This window comes from Cebus imitator, unplaced genomic scaffold, assembly GCF_001604975.1.
Source record: "Cebus imitator isolate Cc_AM_T3 unplaced genomic scaffold, Cebus_imitator-1.0 Scaffold115, whole genome shotgun sequence".
NCBI lineage: Eukaryota > Metazoa > Chordata > Mammalia > Primates > Cebidae > Cebus > Cebus imitator.
In genome coordinates, this window is record NW_016107430.1 from 4,061,491 (window position 1) to 4,078,521 (window position 17,031).

At 49.5% G+C, this 17,031-nt stretch overlaps 1 protein-coding gene across 2 annotated transcripts in view; it reads right to left on the reverse strand.

The window, feature by feature from the left end:
- TRIM25 (tripartite motif containing 25) overlaps positions 1-15,981 on the reverse strand; it is a 28,513-nt gene extending 12,532 nt beyond the window's left edge. The window contains exons 1-5 of one of the 2 annotated variants that reach the window (XM_017538827.2): positions 15,283-15,981; positions 9,946-10,041; positions 5,478-5,711; positions 2,288-2,447; positions 540-605 (exon numbers count right to left, since the gene is read on the reverse strand). In XM_017538827.2, the coding sequence (XP_017394316.1) occupies positions 540-605; positions 2,288-2,447; positions 5,478-5,711; positions 9,946-10,041; positions 15,283-15,882 (1,156 nt within the window). In that variant the 5' untranslated portion in view covers positions 15,883-15,981. The remainder of the gene's footprint in view (positions 1-539; positions 606-2,287; positions 2,448-5,477; positions 5,712-9,945; positions 10,042-15,282) is intronic. The other variant, XM_017538826.2, reaches the window with a different exon arrangement.
- Positions 15,982-17,031: the final 1,050 nt, after the last annotated feature.

A 17,031-nucleotide genomic window follows, 5' to 3' on the forward strand; every position in this document is an offset into this window, starting at 1 on the left:
TGAACCCAGGAGGCGGAGGTTGCGGTGAGCCGAGATCGCGCCATTGCACTCCAGACTGGGAAACAAAGGCGAAACCCGTCTCAAAAAAAAAAAAAAAAAACAGTTCAGAAGATAAAGCAGGAGGATTGTAATAGTGAGAAAAAAAAAGGTTGACAAACATGGCAACAGCAGAAGCCCATTACAACCCAGAGGCTGAACATTGCTGAGCTGCCAAGGAGGTTTAGCCTCCGCCCTTCCTGGACAGCTGTAGGTCTCCTTGCTCAAGGCTCTACCCAAGGACTAGGGTATAGTAAATATTTCTTAAAACAAGCCAGCTTCAGGAATCTTGCTGTTCCAGCAGCCCAAACATGCAATGCTGATGGAAAGGGGAGCTCCTGCAACAGCCCTGCAACCCCCAACGGTGGGGGCTGCCGCCAACTTTTCTCCTGCTGAGGTCCAGGGCCCCACAGTGACTTGGGATGGGCCGTAAATGACTTGGCCAGAGCCCAGGCCAGCCACAGCCATGCTGTTGCCATGGTGACAGGGGTGGGGCTACTTACTTGGGGTCTTCTTCCCAGGGCGTGCAGATTTGTATGTGGACGCTGAGTCATGCTCTCCAGGCTCACCTGTGTCAGAGAAGAAGGGCTCAGTGTGTGCAGCTCCTCTCACTGACCTGAGAAGCCAGCTTTGCCATGGGTGGCTGGGCGGGCAGAGGGTTTACACAGACAGCCCTTTCCTCCAACTTTCCCCATCTCATCATTTACAAGAGCTACAAACAAGCTGATCTAAGGACCAATTTGGTGCGTTCCCTCTTTTTTCTGACTTAAAATGTAGTGAGGGTCACATCTGTTTTCCACCAGCACCCAGTTCTAGGGCCTCTGAGACTTCTCTGAACTTTGGCTTCTTCAAGCATACAATGGAGATGGCTTCACCTTGCTCATGGTTGATGTGACTCCTGAATGAGATCAAGGTGCCTGGCATGTGGCAGAGGCTGGATCAACACTTGTTCCTTTCCCACTGCTTTTTCTCTCCCCTCCTCCCACACACCAACCACCTATCGCTTTGCCGATCACACCACTGCACTCCAGTCAAGGCAACAAAGCCAGACTCTGTCTCAAAAAAAAGAAAAATGTAATTAGCCAGGCATGATGGTGTGTATCTATAGTCTTAGCTAATCGGGAGGCTGAAGCAGGAGGACAGCTTGAGTCTAGGAGTTTGAGTGAATGGAGTGAACTATAATCACTCCATTGCACTTCAGCCTGGGTGACAGAGCAAGATCCTGTCTCTAAATAGCCCCTGCCTTGATAGAGATCACAACCTAGTGAGGGAGATCTACAGGGATCCTGAGGAAGGGTACGATGCTGCCCATGTAAGAGCCCCGAGAGGATAATCAGGACCCCAGGCCCAGTCTGAGGAGTGGGAGCAGCGGCACGGGAGGCTGGCTATAAATGTAATGTTTCGGTGATCTCTGAAGGGTGAGAGGAGTTACTTAGTGAAGATGGAGGAGTTCAAGCCTTCTGGAGAGTGGGGAGGAGCACACACAAAGGCCCTGCGGCAGGAAGTTTTGCATATTTGAGGAACTGAATGCACAGAGACGTATCGGAGGAGTTGGGGGGCACCTTGGGGCTGGAGAGAGACCAATAGGGCCTGACCTGGCTTCTAGGCCAGGGTCAAGGGTTTGGTCCACCTCTGGGAGTAATGGGAAGCCTAGTGAGAGGGCAAAGCCAAATAGGTCCCAGGAGATGAACTTCTGCATCATGAAAATCTCTTTCTGGCTGCAGTGGCAGACGCAGAGGGTTTAGGAAGCTGCCACAGTCATGGGGTGACAGGTGACGGTGACAGATACAGTAACGACAAGCAGCGCTTGGACCAGCAGACTAAGAAGGGAGACTGAAAGAAGTGAAATTTGGCAATGCATTGCATATGGGGTGATGAAAAGGGGGTGTCAAAGAGGAATTCCAGATTTCTCCTCCAAATGAGCCATTCCCCCACCAAACACAGTAACAAGCCCAAGTCCATTTAAAACCCATCCAAGCTGGCCTCAAGATCACAGGCAAAAAGAGTCTATCTGTCCAGAAAGTCCAAGTATTAACATCAAGTCCTCAAAAATGCTTTAGGAAAGATTCTAAAGGTCAGAATGAAGCAGAATCCCCACCAGCCTCCAGATGGAAGGCGGATATTTCAGGAGCCCTGAAACTCAGGCCCCAGTGCTTGGGATCAGGCCCCGATCTCCCATCCCAAAACACTGAGGGGACCCACCAGGTGGCAGGGCTCTGCAGAGGGCAGCATAGGGGGCTGCTAAGGTCACCTGAGCTGGTGGTGGGCTCCTGGAGCTGCCTGATGCACCGCTTCAACTCGGTTTTGAGGTCTAAGGTGCTCTGCTGGATGCCTTTTATCAGCTCGTGGTTCAGTTCCACCTTGGGGACGTAGACTGGCTTTGTTGAGATTCCTCGCAGCTTGGATGCTTTCTGGAACATGCCAGGGGGTTAGTGCAGGCAGCTCTGGTGATACCAGGGCCTGGGCCCAGTCCTCACAAACCCCAGGAGGCTCTCCCCTATGCCTGTGAGTGCTAAGTCCAACTGACCTGTTCAAATTACAGGCCAGAGGTCACCAGGAGTTAAAATGCCACTTGAAGACACAGTAATCTGAAGCTGGAAGGGACCCCAGAGGTCACTCATCTTACTGACAGGGAAACTGAGATCTAGTCATGGCAAGAAGCCTGCCAGGAACTCTGCTAGCTGGTGTCACAGACACAGCTGGGACTGAGGTCTTCTGAGCCCCCAGGATGATGCTCTTTCCACTTGTCCAGATGAGGGTGGAAAAGCACAGGAAACTCAAGACTACCCCGATCCTAGGAAAACGGCTCTAATCACACGTTCTGATAACAGATAGGGATATCTTGCGGGATGTGGAATCCAGCCAAGGAACATCTTGTGAGAAGGGAGGGTCTTCCTGGAAGTCCCAAACTTTGAGGCAAAATAGGGTTTTACAGTATCAAGAGGCCCAGATGTGCACCCAGATCCTTTGAGAGCTTGGGGCAGCTGCTCCAAAAGACATGAATGAGCACTTGGGATGAAGCTTAATGCCATCCAGACTAGGCACGTATCAGGCCTCAGTGCACAAAGAGAAGGTTCCCATTTACTCATGCACTGTCTCCCCACCCCCTGATCCAAAGAAGGAATCTGGGCCATTCAGGTATAGTTGCAGGTCACTCAATCAATGGGGCACACCACTATATGCCAAGCACTCTGCCATGTGCTGGTCAGATTGGCAGAAGGATGAAGGAGGGTGATAAGAGATGGGCTTACAGCCAAACAGCCACAAAAAAAGCATGTCTGAAACATCACCCACTGCTACTGTAGCAGCAGTTTGGCATGCTTGGGAACAAAGACACGGCATGGCAATGGGATCCAAGGCCCTGGAAGGACACGACTCACGAGGCAAGAATGTCCAGCATGGCACCTCACCCATACCTACTGTGTCTAGGGAACGGTGAATGCAGAGGGCATGAGCCAGGGACGGACAATAAGAGATGAGGCTGCTGACAGAGGCAGGGCCCCTCATGTCCCTCAGCCCGGGACCCTGCGAGCCGTGCCAAGGCACATGAGGCCAGAAACAGCAGGGGGCCCATGCTTTAGAAAGACATCTTGATACAGTCTGGATGTTCGTCCCCTCCAAATCTTATGTTGGAATGTGATCCCCAGTGTTGGAGGTGGGGCCTGGTGGGAGGTGTTCGGGTCATGGGGGCGGATCCCCCATGCATGGCTTGGTGCCCGCCCCATGGTAACAGGTGAGTTCTTGCATGAGCTGGTTGTTTAAAGGAGACTGGCCCTTCCTCCTCTGTCTCTTGCTCCCTCTCTAATGCTGTGGCATGGCTGCTTCCAGCTTCACCTTCTGCCATGAATAAAAGTTTCCTCACCAAAGGCCTCACCAAAAGCCAAACAGATGCTGGTGCCACGCTTGTAAAACCTGTAGAACTGTGAGCCAAATAAACCCCTTTTCTTTATAAATTACTCAGTCTGGCCAGGCACAGTGGCTCACGCCTATAATCTCAGCACTTTGGGAGGCCAAGGCGGGTGGATCACCTGACATCAGAAGTTCGAGACTACCCTGGCCAACATGGTGAAACCCCGTGTCTACTAACAAAAATTAGCTGGGTGTGGTGGCTCACGCCTATAAATCCCAGCTACTCAGGAGGCTGAGGCAGGAGAATCACTTGAATCTGGGAGGCAGAGGTTGCAGTGAGCCAAGATCATGCCACTGCACTCCAGTCTGAGTGACAAGAGCAAAACTCCATCTCTATATAAATAAATAAATAACTCAGTCTTAGGTGCTCCCTTATAGCAATGCAAAAGGGACTAACACACACTTCCAGGGGCTGCTGTGGAAAGGATGAGAGGAAGTGGCAGATTGTGTGGTAGGCAACATTCTAAGATGGCCCTCAAGCCCCCACCCCAATTGATGTACATACCTTGTACAATGCCCTCCCTGTGAGCATGGGCTGTGTTGAATGAAATGGGATGTTGTCACTCCTGTGATTACGTTATGTTATATGGCAAAGGGGATGGAATATTGCAGGTGTAATTAGCATCTCAAATCAAGTGATTTTTAGTTCATCAAAAGGGGAATTAGATAATTAAGTCAGGGGTGGCCCTGACTTAATCAGGTTAAAAGCCCTTAAAAGGGGGATTGCTCCAATGCAAGACATCCCCCACAAAAAAAAAAAAAAAGAAGGACTGCATCTTTCTAGAGGAGAAATTCTCATGCTGGCCTTGAAGAAGTTAGCTATCAAGCTGAGACAGCCGGCAAGAAAGAGGGGGCCTCATTCCTACAACCATAAGGAACTAAATTCTGCCAGCAACCACATTAGCCTGGAAGACAACCCTGAGCTCCAAAAGAAACAGCCTGGCAATCCCTTGCAGACTGTAGCCTGGTGAGACCCTATACAGGCCAACCATAAAGCCATGTCCAGATTTCTGAGCCACAGAAACTCTGAAAGAATACATATGTGTTGGGTTTTTTTTTTTTTTGAGACGGAGTTTCGCTCTTGTTACCCAGGCTGGAGTGCAATGGCGCGATCTCGGCTCACCGCAACCTCCGCCTCTTGGGTTCAGGCAATTCTCCTGCCTCAGCCTCCTGAGTAGCTGGGATTATAGGCACGCACCACCATGCCCAGCTAATTTTTTGTATTTTTAGTAGAGACGGAGTTTCACCGTGTTGACCAGGATGGTCTCGATCTCTTGACCTCGTGATCCACCCACCTCGGCCTCCCAAAGTGCTGGGATTACAGGCATGAGCCACTGCGCCTGGCTACATATGTGTTTTTTGAAGCCCCTGCATTTGTGTTAAGTTGTTACCCAGCTCAGAAAACTAATACAGCATGTGTCTCAGGGATGCTTCCAGTGACCTCTTCCAGTCCCCAGCTCCTTGAGGGCCCAATCATCAACAGCATGACATCAGGCAAAAAAAACGTTCAACAATGCCTCCTGGCAACCCACCTCCAGAAACTCGAACTCATCCCCCTTGGTCAGGCCCCGTTCAATCTCCTCCTTCAGTGTCTGAATCTCACTCTTCTTCTTGAGGAGAATCTGATAAATGCTGTCCAACTTGGTGTTGACCCTCTTCTCCTCCTCCTTTATCTTCCATGTCAAGGTGGTCTCTGAGGCATCCAGGAGAGCCTTCATTTCCATGTATTCGTGTCGTAGCTGCTCCGCCTTTTTGTTTGCAGTCATCTGAGAGGGCCAAGGTAAGAGGGCGCTCATCAAATGGGCAAAAATGCTGAGGCTGCAGCCCCAAGCGTTGGTAAGATGTGGAGTTCTGGGAACTCTTACCTGCACTTTCTGGGAGAACAAGCCACTTTGGAGAGCAACTTGGTAAACTCTGGTACATTTGGAGGTGCTCATATGCCATGACTCAGCAACTCCAGTTTTAGTAATATATGCTACAAAAACTCACAGCCACCTGCCCCAGAGACATGCACAAGAATGTTCACAGGCAGCACTGTCTGAAGTAGCAAAAACCCGGAATCAACCTGAACATCCATTGGTGGAAGACTTGATGCACAGACTGGGAACTATTCATAGGATGGAATACTAAACAGTTATGAAAATTAATAAACTGGAGCTATGCATGGATGAATCTCCATGAGAGAAAAACAACTTGCAGAAAACCGACCATCTGGTGCTCTTTCAATACAGGTTAGAAACAAGCAGAATGGTAACATGCACAAAGAAACGTGTAGGAATGAATGAATAAATTCAGGAGAATGGTAACTTCTGGAAGAGAGGAAGGGGATGGAATAAGGGAGAAACAGGGCCAGGCACAGTGGCTCATGCCTGTAATCCCAGCATTTTGGAAGACTGAGGCGAGCAGATCACAAGGTCAAGAGATTGAGACCATGCTGGCCAACATGGTGAAACCCATCTCTACTAAAAATACAAAAATTAGCTGGGCGTGGTGGTGCACACCCATTGTCCCAGCTACCTGGGAGGCTGATTCAGGAGAATTGCTTGAACCCAGGAGGCAGAGGTTGCAGTGAGCCGAGATCACACCGTTGCACCACAGCCTGGGCGACAGAGTGAGACTCCATCTCAAAAACAAAAAAAAAAGAATAAGGGAGAAACAGACGAGAGGGGCTGCCGCAATGATATTTTATTTCTTAAGCTAAAGGCAGTTCATGGGCAATTTTTAAAAATAGGCTGGGCGCGGTGGCTCAAGCCTGTAATCCCAGCACTTTGGGAGGCCGAGGCGGGTGGATCACGAGGTCAAGAGATCAAGACCATCCTGGTCAACATGGTGAAACCCCGTCTCTACTAAAAAACTACAAAAAATTAGCTGGGCATGGTGGCACGTGCCTGTAATCCCAGCGACTCGGGAGGCTGAGGCAGGAGAATTGCCTGAACCCAGGAGGCGGAGGTTGCAGTGAGCCGAGATCGCGCCATTGCACTCCAGCCTGGATAACACAGCGAGACTCCAACTCAAAAATAAAATAAAAATAAAAGTCAGGATGAAGCTTTGGAAAATTTCTGAGAATATCATGCTCTAGAACTGTACTTTCCAATAATATAACTACTTGCTACATGCGGCTACTGAGCACCTGAAATGTGGCTAGTCCAAACTGAGACTCAACATGAGTGTAAAATACATACTGGCTTTCAAAAGCTTCATACCAATAAAAGGCATGTAAAGTATCTTACTGCTTTAAAACTGATATGTTGAAAGAATAATATTTCAGATATACTGAATTAAATAAACTGTAATATTAAAATTAATCTCAGCCAGGTGCAGTGGTTGATGCTCATAATCCCAGCATCTTAGGAGACCAAGGCAGGAGGATCACTTGAGGCTAGGAGTTCAAGACCAGCCTGGGCAACATAGTGAGATCCCTTCTCTACACAAATAAAAATAAAAAATTATTCCTATAATATTATTATAAAAAATATAATAATAAAAATTATTATTCCTATAAAAAATTACTATTCCTAGCTAGTGGGAGGTGTGGGGTGGAAACGGGGGGTAGGCTGAGTCAGGAGGATTACTTAAGCCCAGGAGTTCGAAGCTGCAGTGAGCTATGATTGTTCCACTGCACTCTAGCCTGGATGACAGAGTGAGACCTGTCTCCAAAAAAGATAAATAAAATAAGCCTAATATACTATTCAAATTCATTTAAAGTTATCTGCACTCCCACTGTATTTCTGCTGGACAGCACTGCTTTAGCAGCTGCAATTTTGTTTCCCATCTTGGATGGCCTCAATAGCTGCTATGGTTTGAATGTCTCCTCCAAAGCTCATGTTGAGATTTAAGTGCCATTGAGGTGATTAGGTCGTGAGGGTTCTGTCCTCGTGAATGGATTCATGTTGTTCTCACAGGGGTCTGTCCTCCTCTTTCCTGTCTCACTCTCCTGCCTTCCATCCTTCTGCCATGGATGATCCTTACCAGATGCCGGAAGCATGCTCTTGGACCTCTCAGCCTCTAGAACTGTGACCAAATAAACTTTTCTTTGCAAATACCCAGTCTATGGAATTCTGTTATAGCTGCAGAAAATGGACTAAGACGATAGCTCAGAGTCAAACATAACAAAGAAAAAACGCACAAGAAGGACAGCAGACTGGAAGAGAGGAAGTCAAGTATTTCTTCACCAATCTTTTTTTTTTTTGAGATGGAGTTTTGCTCTCATTACCCAGGCTGGAGTGCAACGACACGATCTCGGCTCACTGCAACTTCTGCCTCCTGGGTTCAAGAGATTCTCCCGCCTCGGCCTCCCGAGTAGCTGGAACAACAGGTGTGCGCCACCACACCTGGCTAATTTTTTGTATTTGTAGTAAAGATGGGGTTTCATCATGTTGGCCAGGCTGGTCTTGAACTCCTGACCTCAGGTGATTCATCCGCCTTGGCCTCCCAAAGTGCTGGGATTACAGGCGTGAGCCACCACGTCCAGGCTTCTTTGCCAGTCTTTTACTGTGCAACATCTAATGTGACTACAAGTGTCCCCAGTGTTCTTTTTCCCCTTTTTCCTTTTGGTAAGAGAACATTCCTGGAGTTTCTTCTGGGCATGTGGCTACCCAGACTACATTTCTCAGTGTCCCCTGTAGCTAGGCTAGGCGACATGACTAGCTCCTTCCACTGACACATGACTAGGAGTGATATGTACAACAGTGTGTCACTTGTGTAAAGGGAAATTGCTTGTTGTCCTCCACTTCCTCTTTGTCCCTTTTCTCACAGGCTAGAACAAAAGTGTAATGGTAACCCAGCTTCAACCAAAGAGGTTGGGACAATACTTTGATCATATTTAAGCCTCTGAATTTTGGTGTATCTTTGTTACAGCAGTTTAACCTGCCCTCTAGCCAATGCAGGTACTTTCATGTGCAACCTCTTCAGAAAGAAGTTGTGTTTCCACTGTGCAAATGGGAAAATGAAGGCTCAGAGATCTATCAACAAGACCAAAGTGACATAGGTTAGTATGTGACAGAGCTGGTATTCTAACCCAGACCTCATCTAATTAAACCAAAACTGCTGCAGTAAAATTGGATGCTGCAGCTCTGAAACAGGGTAAAAATCTGATCTTCCCATTTAAAGGCAATTGAAATGTACTGGAAATCTGAAAACCAGGGGGAACAAAACCATTCCTAATTTACCACTCCAACACTTCTAGATTCTTCTATAATATTCCTTTTCAGTTTTTTTTTTTTCCTATACTCTCTGTAATGGGTTAAATGCTGGGCCCCAAAAGTCATGTCTGTATACCAGAACCTGTGAACGTAAGTGTACGTAGGAAAGAGGTATTTGCGGGTGCAATTAAAGATTTTGAGATTCGGTCATCCTTGATTACCTAGGTGGTCCCTGAATCCATTGACAAGGGTCCTTATTGGAGATGGAAGGCACTGAGGGAGGGAGAGACAGATATGTGAAGACAGAGGCAGAGATTGGAATGATACAGTCGAACACCTGAGCTACCAGAAGCTGTAAGAGGCAAGGAAGCCTTCTGCCCTAGAGACTTCGGGAGTGTGGCCACGCCAACATCTTGATTTTGGACTTCTGGCCTCCAGAGCTCTACCAGAGTACACTTCTGTTGTTGTAGGCCACTGAGTTTGTGGCAATTTGTTACAGTAGCCCTATGAAACTAATATACTTCCTTTTTATAAATGGGTGCAACCCTAGGAGGTATATACTTTTGCTTCCCCTTTTTCTCCCACTTTATATCATATCCATTTTTCTGAATTACTACTTTTTAACTCAAATTTATAATGATTTCCCCACAGTGTGGTTTATAGCTAATTTTTGGCTTGGGCTTGCAAAGGATCTGTCTTGGACATGCAGCTGTCTGCATGCTTTGCAAGGTTGGTGTTTCATCCTGACATTGTGAGTGCACCCAACACCAGCCTTGCCATGGTCAGAGCCATGCCTGTCCTGCCTGGAGGCCGAGGGAGCCACAGGGTAGGGCTGGCATCGGGGAGCCCCGCCACTCACCCGAATATCCTGCTGCCTGGCCCTCACATCATCCAGCGCTCTCGACGCCCCGTTGATCTGACTGTACATGACACTCACTTTGTGCCTCAGGGTGGCCTGCAGGAAAAGCAAATGAGGGTGAGAAGGCACCTCTTGAGCCCAGCCCCACCAGAAGCCATCCCTGGATCTATCCCACAGGATAGATCCTTTCCTCTTCCACTCCACCAAGTCTTGCCACCCCAAGTCCTGTCACCCGAGTCCTGCCTGCTTGGAGGTTTTTGAGGCATTCTAATACTTACTACCTCCCTTTATCCTTTTCAGAGGACAGTACAGAGCAGGGTTCCAGTCCCAATTCCCAGCTGTGCAACTGTGTCCTTCACCTCAGTTATCTTGGATACAAAATAGAAACAACTGTCCCCAGCTCATAGGGTTATTGGGAGGATTAATTGAAACAAGGTAAGTACTCAGCCCAATGCCTGGATCTTAGGAAAAAAATGCTAAATGTCAGCTTCAGCTTATATTATTATGAGTTTCTTCTCTACTCATTTTACAGCCAATGAAACTCTGGCAAGGAGGACAGCAAGGTGGCCAAGCTTACACAGGAACAGAATGAGCAGGGACAGCAGGTGGGGCCACTCAGACCAACCCTCCCACTGCAAACAGCCAGGAAAGCAGTCCAAATAATCGGGCAGGGAGGGGATCTGCTAAAAGATGCTGGAGTCAATCAAGCAGAGGATTAAGAAGCCAAGGTCCAGGAGAAGAGGGAAGAGAGCCCAGAGAAATAAGCCTGATATCTAGAATGTTCTCTCCAGAGGCATCTGCCAATCCCAGAACAAACTTGGGAGCCTTTGTCAGCCTCACAGGGCAGGGAGACAGAAATCAGAGTCCAAGGCTCACTGCAGGCTGGGACCAGCAAGGACTGGGAATAAGACGAAGCAGCCAGCCAGGTGCAGTGGCTCACACCTGTAACCCTAGAACTTTAGGAGGCCCAGGCGGGTGGATCATTTCGGCTTAGAAGTTCAAGACCAGCTTGGGCAACATGGCAAAACACTGTCCCTACCAAAAATACAAAAATTTGCCAGGCGTGGTGGTGCACACCTATAGTACCAGCTACTTAGGGGGCTGAGGCAGTAGGATCACTTGAACCTGGGAGGTTGAGGCTGCATTAAGCTGAGATAGCATCACTGCATTCCAGCCTGGGTGACAAAGTGAAACCCTGTCTCAAAAAAAAAAAAAAAAAAAAAAGAAGCCGCTCACAGGAGCTGAAACCCAGCTGCAAATCTGCCCAGTCCCTGAAACGAAATTAAGCTAATTCAGAGTTGCTACGCCCTAGCCACCTCCAGCAACAAAGACATATTGTATATGAAGGAAGCTAATATCATCCTCATCTGATTTCTATTAATTTTCGTCATCGGCCGGGTGCGGTGGCTCACGCCTGTAATCCCAGCACTTTGGGAGGCCGAGGTGGGTGGATCATGAGGTCAAGAGATCGAGACCAAGGCCGGGCGCGGTGGCTCAAGCCTGTAATCCCAGCACTTTGGGAGGCCGAGGCGGGTGGATCACGAGGTCAAGAGATCGAGACCATCCTGGTCAACACGGTGAAACCCCGTCTCTACTAAAAATACAAAAAATTAGCTGGGCATGGTGGTGCATGCCTGTAATCCCAGCTACTCAGGAGGCTGAGGCAGGAGAATTGCCTGAACCCAGGAGGCCGAGGTTGTGGTGAGCCGAGATCGCGCCATTGCACTCCAGCCTGGGCAACAAGAGCGAAACTCCGTCTCAAAAAAAAAAAAAAAAAAAAAAAAAATTTTCGTCATCAATATCTGAGTTTCCTACCTCCCTGCTAGATGAAATACTGGGGCACAGAAATGGGAAGGAAAATCACCACAACCACCATAATAACAGCAGCTAGTATTTATTATGCACTTACTGTATGCCAGACACTGTTCTAGTGCTTTACATATATTAACTTACCTACAGCTAAGAACAACACTATGAGGTAGGAACTATCCAACCTTTACAGACAACGACACTAAGGGACGCAGCAATTAAGGGACTTGCCCCAGCTATACTACTAGTAACTGGCACAGCTTAGATCCTGGTATTAAAATCATAGACGCATGCCCAAACTGAGCATGCTGGAGATTTCTAGAAAAAAAAATTTCCTTTCCCTAACTAGCAGGCACAACACACTCTGGCCCTCTCTTCCACTTTCCAGACTCTTCAACTCCACCCAAGATATTCTGGGCAGAACCTGATTTTGAATCTGGATGTGAACAACCCAGTGACAGTCACGTGTAGGAGTTGGAGGCAGGGACCAAGGCTACGCTAACTCAACCTGAAAAGCCCAAGTTGCTCATGATGTTTCATACTTGACCTCTGTGATATTGCCCTTCGACCTGGCCTCTAACGGTGGCCAAGATAAAGTGTGGGCCAAAGACCAGGCTTAGATACATCTGGCCTTGTGGGCCTCAGAGCAGGAAGAGACCTCAGAACACCCCAAGGCTGCCAACTGCTTCACTTCCAAGAGCTGCTCATAGCACTGCTCCCTAAGCCCTATATTTTGAAAGATTTTATGCCCCATTAATCAAAAAAACGCGGCAGAACCCTCATCACAAATGATGCCCACACGACTCTAGATCAAAGGAAAGTGGCCCAAAAACTTTGGTAGCAGCAATAACCCCCTAATCGAAGGTAAAGAACTTTTTGAAATTCTGAGGATCCCTTCACAGACTGGAGGCTTAGGTCTTCCACATAGGAGGTACCAGAGTCTCAAGTCTGCCCACACCAGTGGCCAAGACAACCCAGCCCCCAAGGCCAAGGGCATTGCCCAGCTGAGACTGGCTCTGCCAACAGTGATGAGCAGCAGTAGCAGGGCTCAAAAAGCAGACCTGTTATAGGACTCAACAAGTCAGGACAGCAGGGGGCAGGCATTGAGAAAGGAAGGCCTATTGCAAGGATTAAACAGCACAGTTTAGGCAAGGCGCCTGGTTCGCGCCTGTAATCCCAGCACTTTGGGAGACTGAGGTGGGAGGATCCCTTGAGGCCAGGAGTTGAAGACCAGCCTGGACAAGATGGTGAGATCCCATCTCTACAAAAAAATGTTTTAAAATATTAGCTGGGTGTGGTGGTGCAGGCCTGTAGTCCTTGCTGCTCAGGAGGCTAAGGCAGAAGGATCCCCTGAGAACAGAGTTTAAGGTTATAGTGAGCTATGATCATGCCACTGTACTTCAGTCTGGGTGACAGAGTGAAAACCTGTCTCTAAAAGAAACGATTAAAAAAATAAATATGAGTTTATAGCCAGGCGTGGTGGCACACCTGTAGTCCCAGCTACTCGGGAGACTGAGATGGGAGGAGCGTTGAGGCCAGGAGTTCAAGACCAGCCTGGGCAACATAGTGAGATCCTGTCTTTACAAAAGAATTTTTTAAAACTTAGCCAGGTGTGGTGGCTCATATTTGTAGTACTATCAACTCAGGAGGCTAAGGCGGGAGGATCACCTGAGCCCAGGAGTTTGAGGTTACAGTGAGCTGTGATCACCCCCCTGTACTCCAGCCTGGGTGACAGAGTAAGATCCTGTCTCTAAAAGAAGAAAAAAAAGCCGAGTTTATAGCCAGGTGTGGTGGCACAACTGTAGTCCCAGCTACTCAGGAGGCTGAGATGGGAGGATCCTTTGAGGCCAGAAGTTCGAGAACAGCCTAGGCAACACAGCAAGACCCTGTCTCTAAAAGAAAAAAAAAGCCAAGCTTATATGCTACACAAAGCTGGACGCAGACCCCCAACTCTGACCTTGCTCAGGCTACTGTCTCCTTTGACAACATGAAGACTGGCCTTGTTCTCCCTGAAGGTGCTGTGAGAATGAAATGAAATCAGGCCATGCTTTGGATCTTAGACTGATGTAACAAAAGGTGGTTTGATTTCAGCCTCTGCTTTGAGTCCACAAGGGGAAGGTATGATCCCCAAACCACCTAAAAACATTGCAGATCTGAAAGGCCCTTAGGAATCCACCTAGTCCCACTGGCTTACCATTCTGGTAAGGACCCGGGTCCAGCGGCCAAACTCTGCGCTCAAAGTCACACGGCCAGGACAGAGGACACTATGGTGCAAGAGTGTTGGCTCTCCCTGTGGCTCTGATCCAGCTGACTACGGGGACACTGCCCACCCCCCGCCCCAATCCTCTAATAACAACCCTCCCTGATCACAGGAACTCTCCGGCCCACCAAAGGCTTTTGCTTACGTGACCTCAAGCTTCGGGACTGGTTGGTGCTCTGAGCTGTATGGACCTGGATACAAGGCTGGTTCATGAGGAGAACCTGCAGCCTATGAAATCAAACCAACCTGGAAGCAATGCCTGTGTGGCCATTTACTGCATTAGGTCAGGCTAAGTTCATTTCTCTGGACCTCAGTATCCTCAACTGTAAAATGAAACTAATCATATCCACCTTCTGGGTGCCACCAGGATTTAGTGAGGGAACAGGAGTAACCTCCAAGGTTCATAATTGACATTCAAAACCCTCTACTAAACACCATCAGATAGTGGGGCGCAGTGGCACACGCCTTTAATCCTAGCACTTTAGAAGGCCGAGGTGGGCAGATCGCTTGAGCTTGGGAATATGAGATCAGCCTGGGCCACATGGTGAAACCCCATCTCTACAAAAAAGTACAAAAATTGGGGAGCCTGTAGTCCCAACTACTTGGGATGCTGCGGTCCCAGCTACTCTTGAGGCTGAGGTAGGATGATCCCTTAAACCCGGGAAGTCAAGGCTGCAGTAAGCTGTGATTCTGCCACTGCACTCCAGTTTGGGTGAGAGGAGCAAGACCCTGTCTCAAAAAAAAATAAAAATAGCCGGGCACGGTGGCTCACACCTGTAATCCCAGCACTTTGGGAGGCCGAGGCGGGTGGATCACGAGGTCAAGAAATCGAGACCATCCTGGTCAACATGGTGAAACCCCGTCTCTACTAAAAATACGAAAATTTCGCTGGGCGTGGTGGCGCGTGCCTGTAGTCCCAGCTACTCAGAGGCAGGAGAATTGCCTTGAACCCAGGAGGTGGAGGTTGCGGTGAGCCGAGATCGCGCCATTGCACCCCAGCCTGGGTAACAAGAGCGAAACTGTCTCAAAAATAAAGAAAGAAAGAAAGAAAGAAACACCATCAGACAATGACAGGCTTATGGCCAGTAACCTAACCTGTCTTCATGGATGATGGGAGGGGACTATATAATCTCCCAGCCCTTTTCTACTCCTCGAATTCAGGCCCGTCTCCCCAGGGCATATCCAGAGTGTGGCAGAGGTGATGGGGCCCCTCTGCACGACCTAGCAGGCCCAGGCTGCCCTCTGCGCCCTCCCGGGCCATTTCCTACCTCCAGGTCGGCGCTGGCCTTGCTGAAGGACGCGGGAGAGCAGGCCTTATGCTCCACCAGGCAGATGTGGCAGATGCACTCACTGTGCTCAGGGCAGAAAAATTCCCTCAGCCGGTTGTGCTGGGGACATTTGCGGCGCAGCAGGTCGTGAATGGGCGACTGCAGCTGGTGGTCCTGGAAGGTGGGGCTCTCGAAGTGCGGCTGCAGGTGCTTCTGGCAGAAGGAGGCCATGCACACCAGGCACGTCTTCACGGCGGCCTCCTTCAGGCAGTGGTCGCAGGCCACCTCGGTGCCTGCGCTGGGTGCGGAGGCGCGGGCGGGCGGCGTCCAGCCGTCGGTGGCAGGTGTCTCCCGGGCCAGGTCGGCCTGCAGGAACTGCTCCACCACGTTGCACAGCACCGTGTTCTTGTGCAGCTGCGGTCGCGCGTGGTAGACGGCACGGCACTGAGGACACAAGTACGGCGAGCCCAGGACTGCCCACGTCTCGTTCAGGCACGACCCGCAGAAGTTGTGGCCGCACGGAGTGGTGACCGGCTCCTTGAAGGGCTCCAGGCAGATGGAGCACGACAGCTCCTCGGCCAGAGGGCACAGCTCCGCCATGGCGCTCCAAGGGGTCGGGACGCGACTGCTGCACCCGCGCTCCGAGAGAGGCAGCCGAGGAAACGAAACCGAACCCAGAGGGGCAGTCCCTGCGGCTGCCAGGAAGTCACGTGGGGCGCGGGGGGCGGGGGCGGGCACGAGAACTGGGCGGGCCGCGCGAGGTACCCCCGGGAGCCTGCGGGCGCCGGAGTTCCGGTCGCTGGGAGCTGGCGAAGGCCCCGGAGGCTCCCTCGGGCTGGGCGAGGGAAGCCGGGCGCGCCCGTAGTCCCCGGGTTTAGAGCATCCTCGCGACCACCCGGAGGCTTCTGGGAGCCGCTCTGCGGTTGAGGAAGCCGACGCCGGGGTGCAGAACCCCGGACCCGCGGATTCAGAGCCCAGGCCGGCCGGGCTTCTGCACAAACTTGCGCCCGGAGCAAGTCCCCTCCTTCCCAGCACTCATTTGAGACCAGAGGTGTCCCCGCCGTCCCCGCGAGCAGCGCTGGTCATACTGTGGGGCAAACTTTAAAAACAACAACAACAAAACCTGTAGGAACTGTTGAACCACACTGCTTTTTCCTTTTACTTTTCTTAATCCTTCCTCTTCCCTCGTCCCTGACTCGGACATAGGGACATACAATCCGGGAAAACTGGAGCCCATAGTCACACACTCAGACATAAACCTGGTGATTTCTTTCCATTCCACTGATATATCATACTTTTTTTAAAATTCCCATTTCTACTTTCCTGGGATTTGGAGTTACCCAGTTTAACAAAGGCTTTCTCTCTTCTCTCTTTCAATCTCCCTCTCTCTCATTAGAACTTAAATATTTTTCTCAAAGTTGTTGATTTAAACTTATTTCCTTTAATATTTTCTTTGGCTCTATTTTCCCTCTGGCTTGGCTGCAGTACCTATGGGTGGACAAGAGAATAGAAGTGTTCAAAAGAGCGGGGTGAAGGGAGCGCGGTTTGGAAGGAGTTAGTTGGAGTTTGCTTTGGGGACAGAGTGGGTAGCAAAATGAGAAAAAGGTAAATGTGTTAGATTACCTTGAAATAGCTACTATTCATGGGGTACCTACTGTGTGCTAGATAAGTCACATGGTTATCTCTTATAATCCTTATAAACTCTGCAAGACAGCCAGTCCGTTTCAGGAATGAGAGTCTCAATTTATA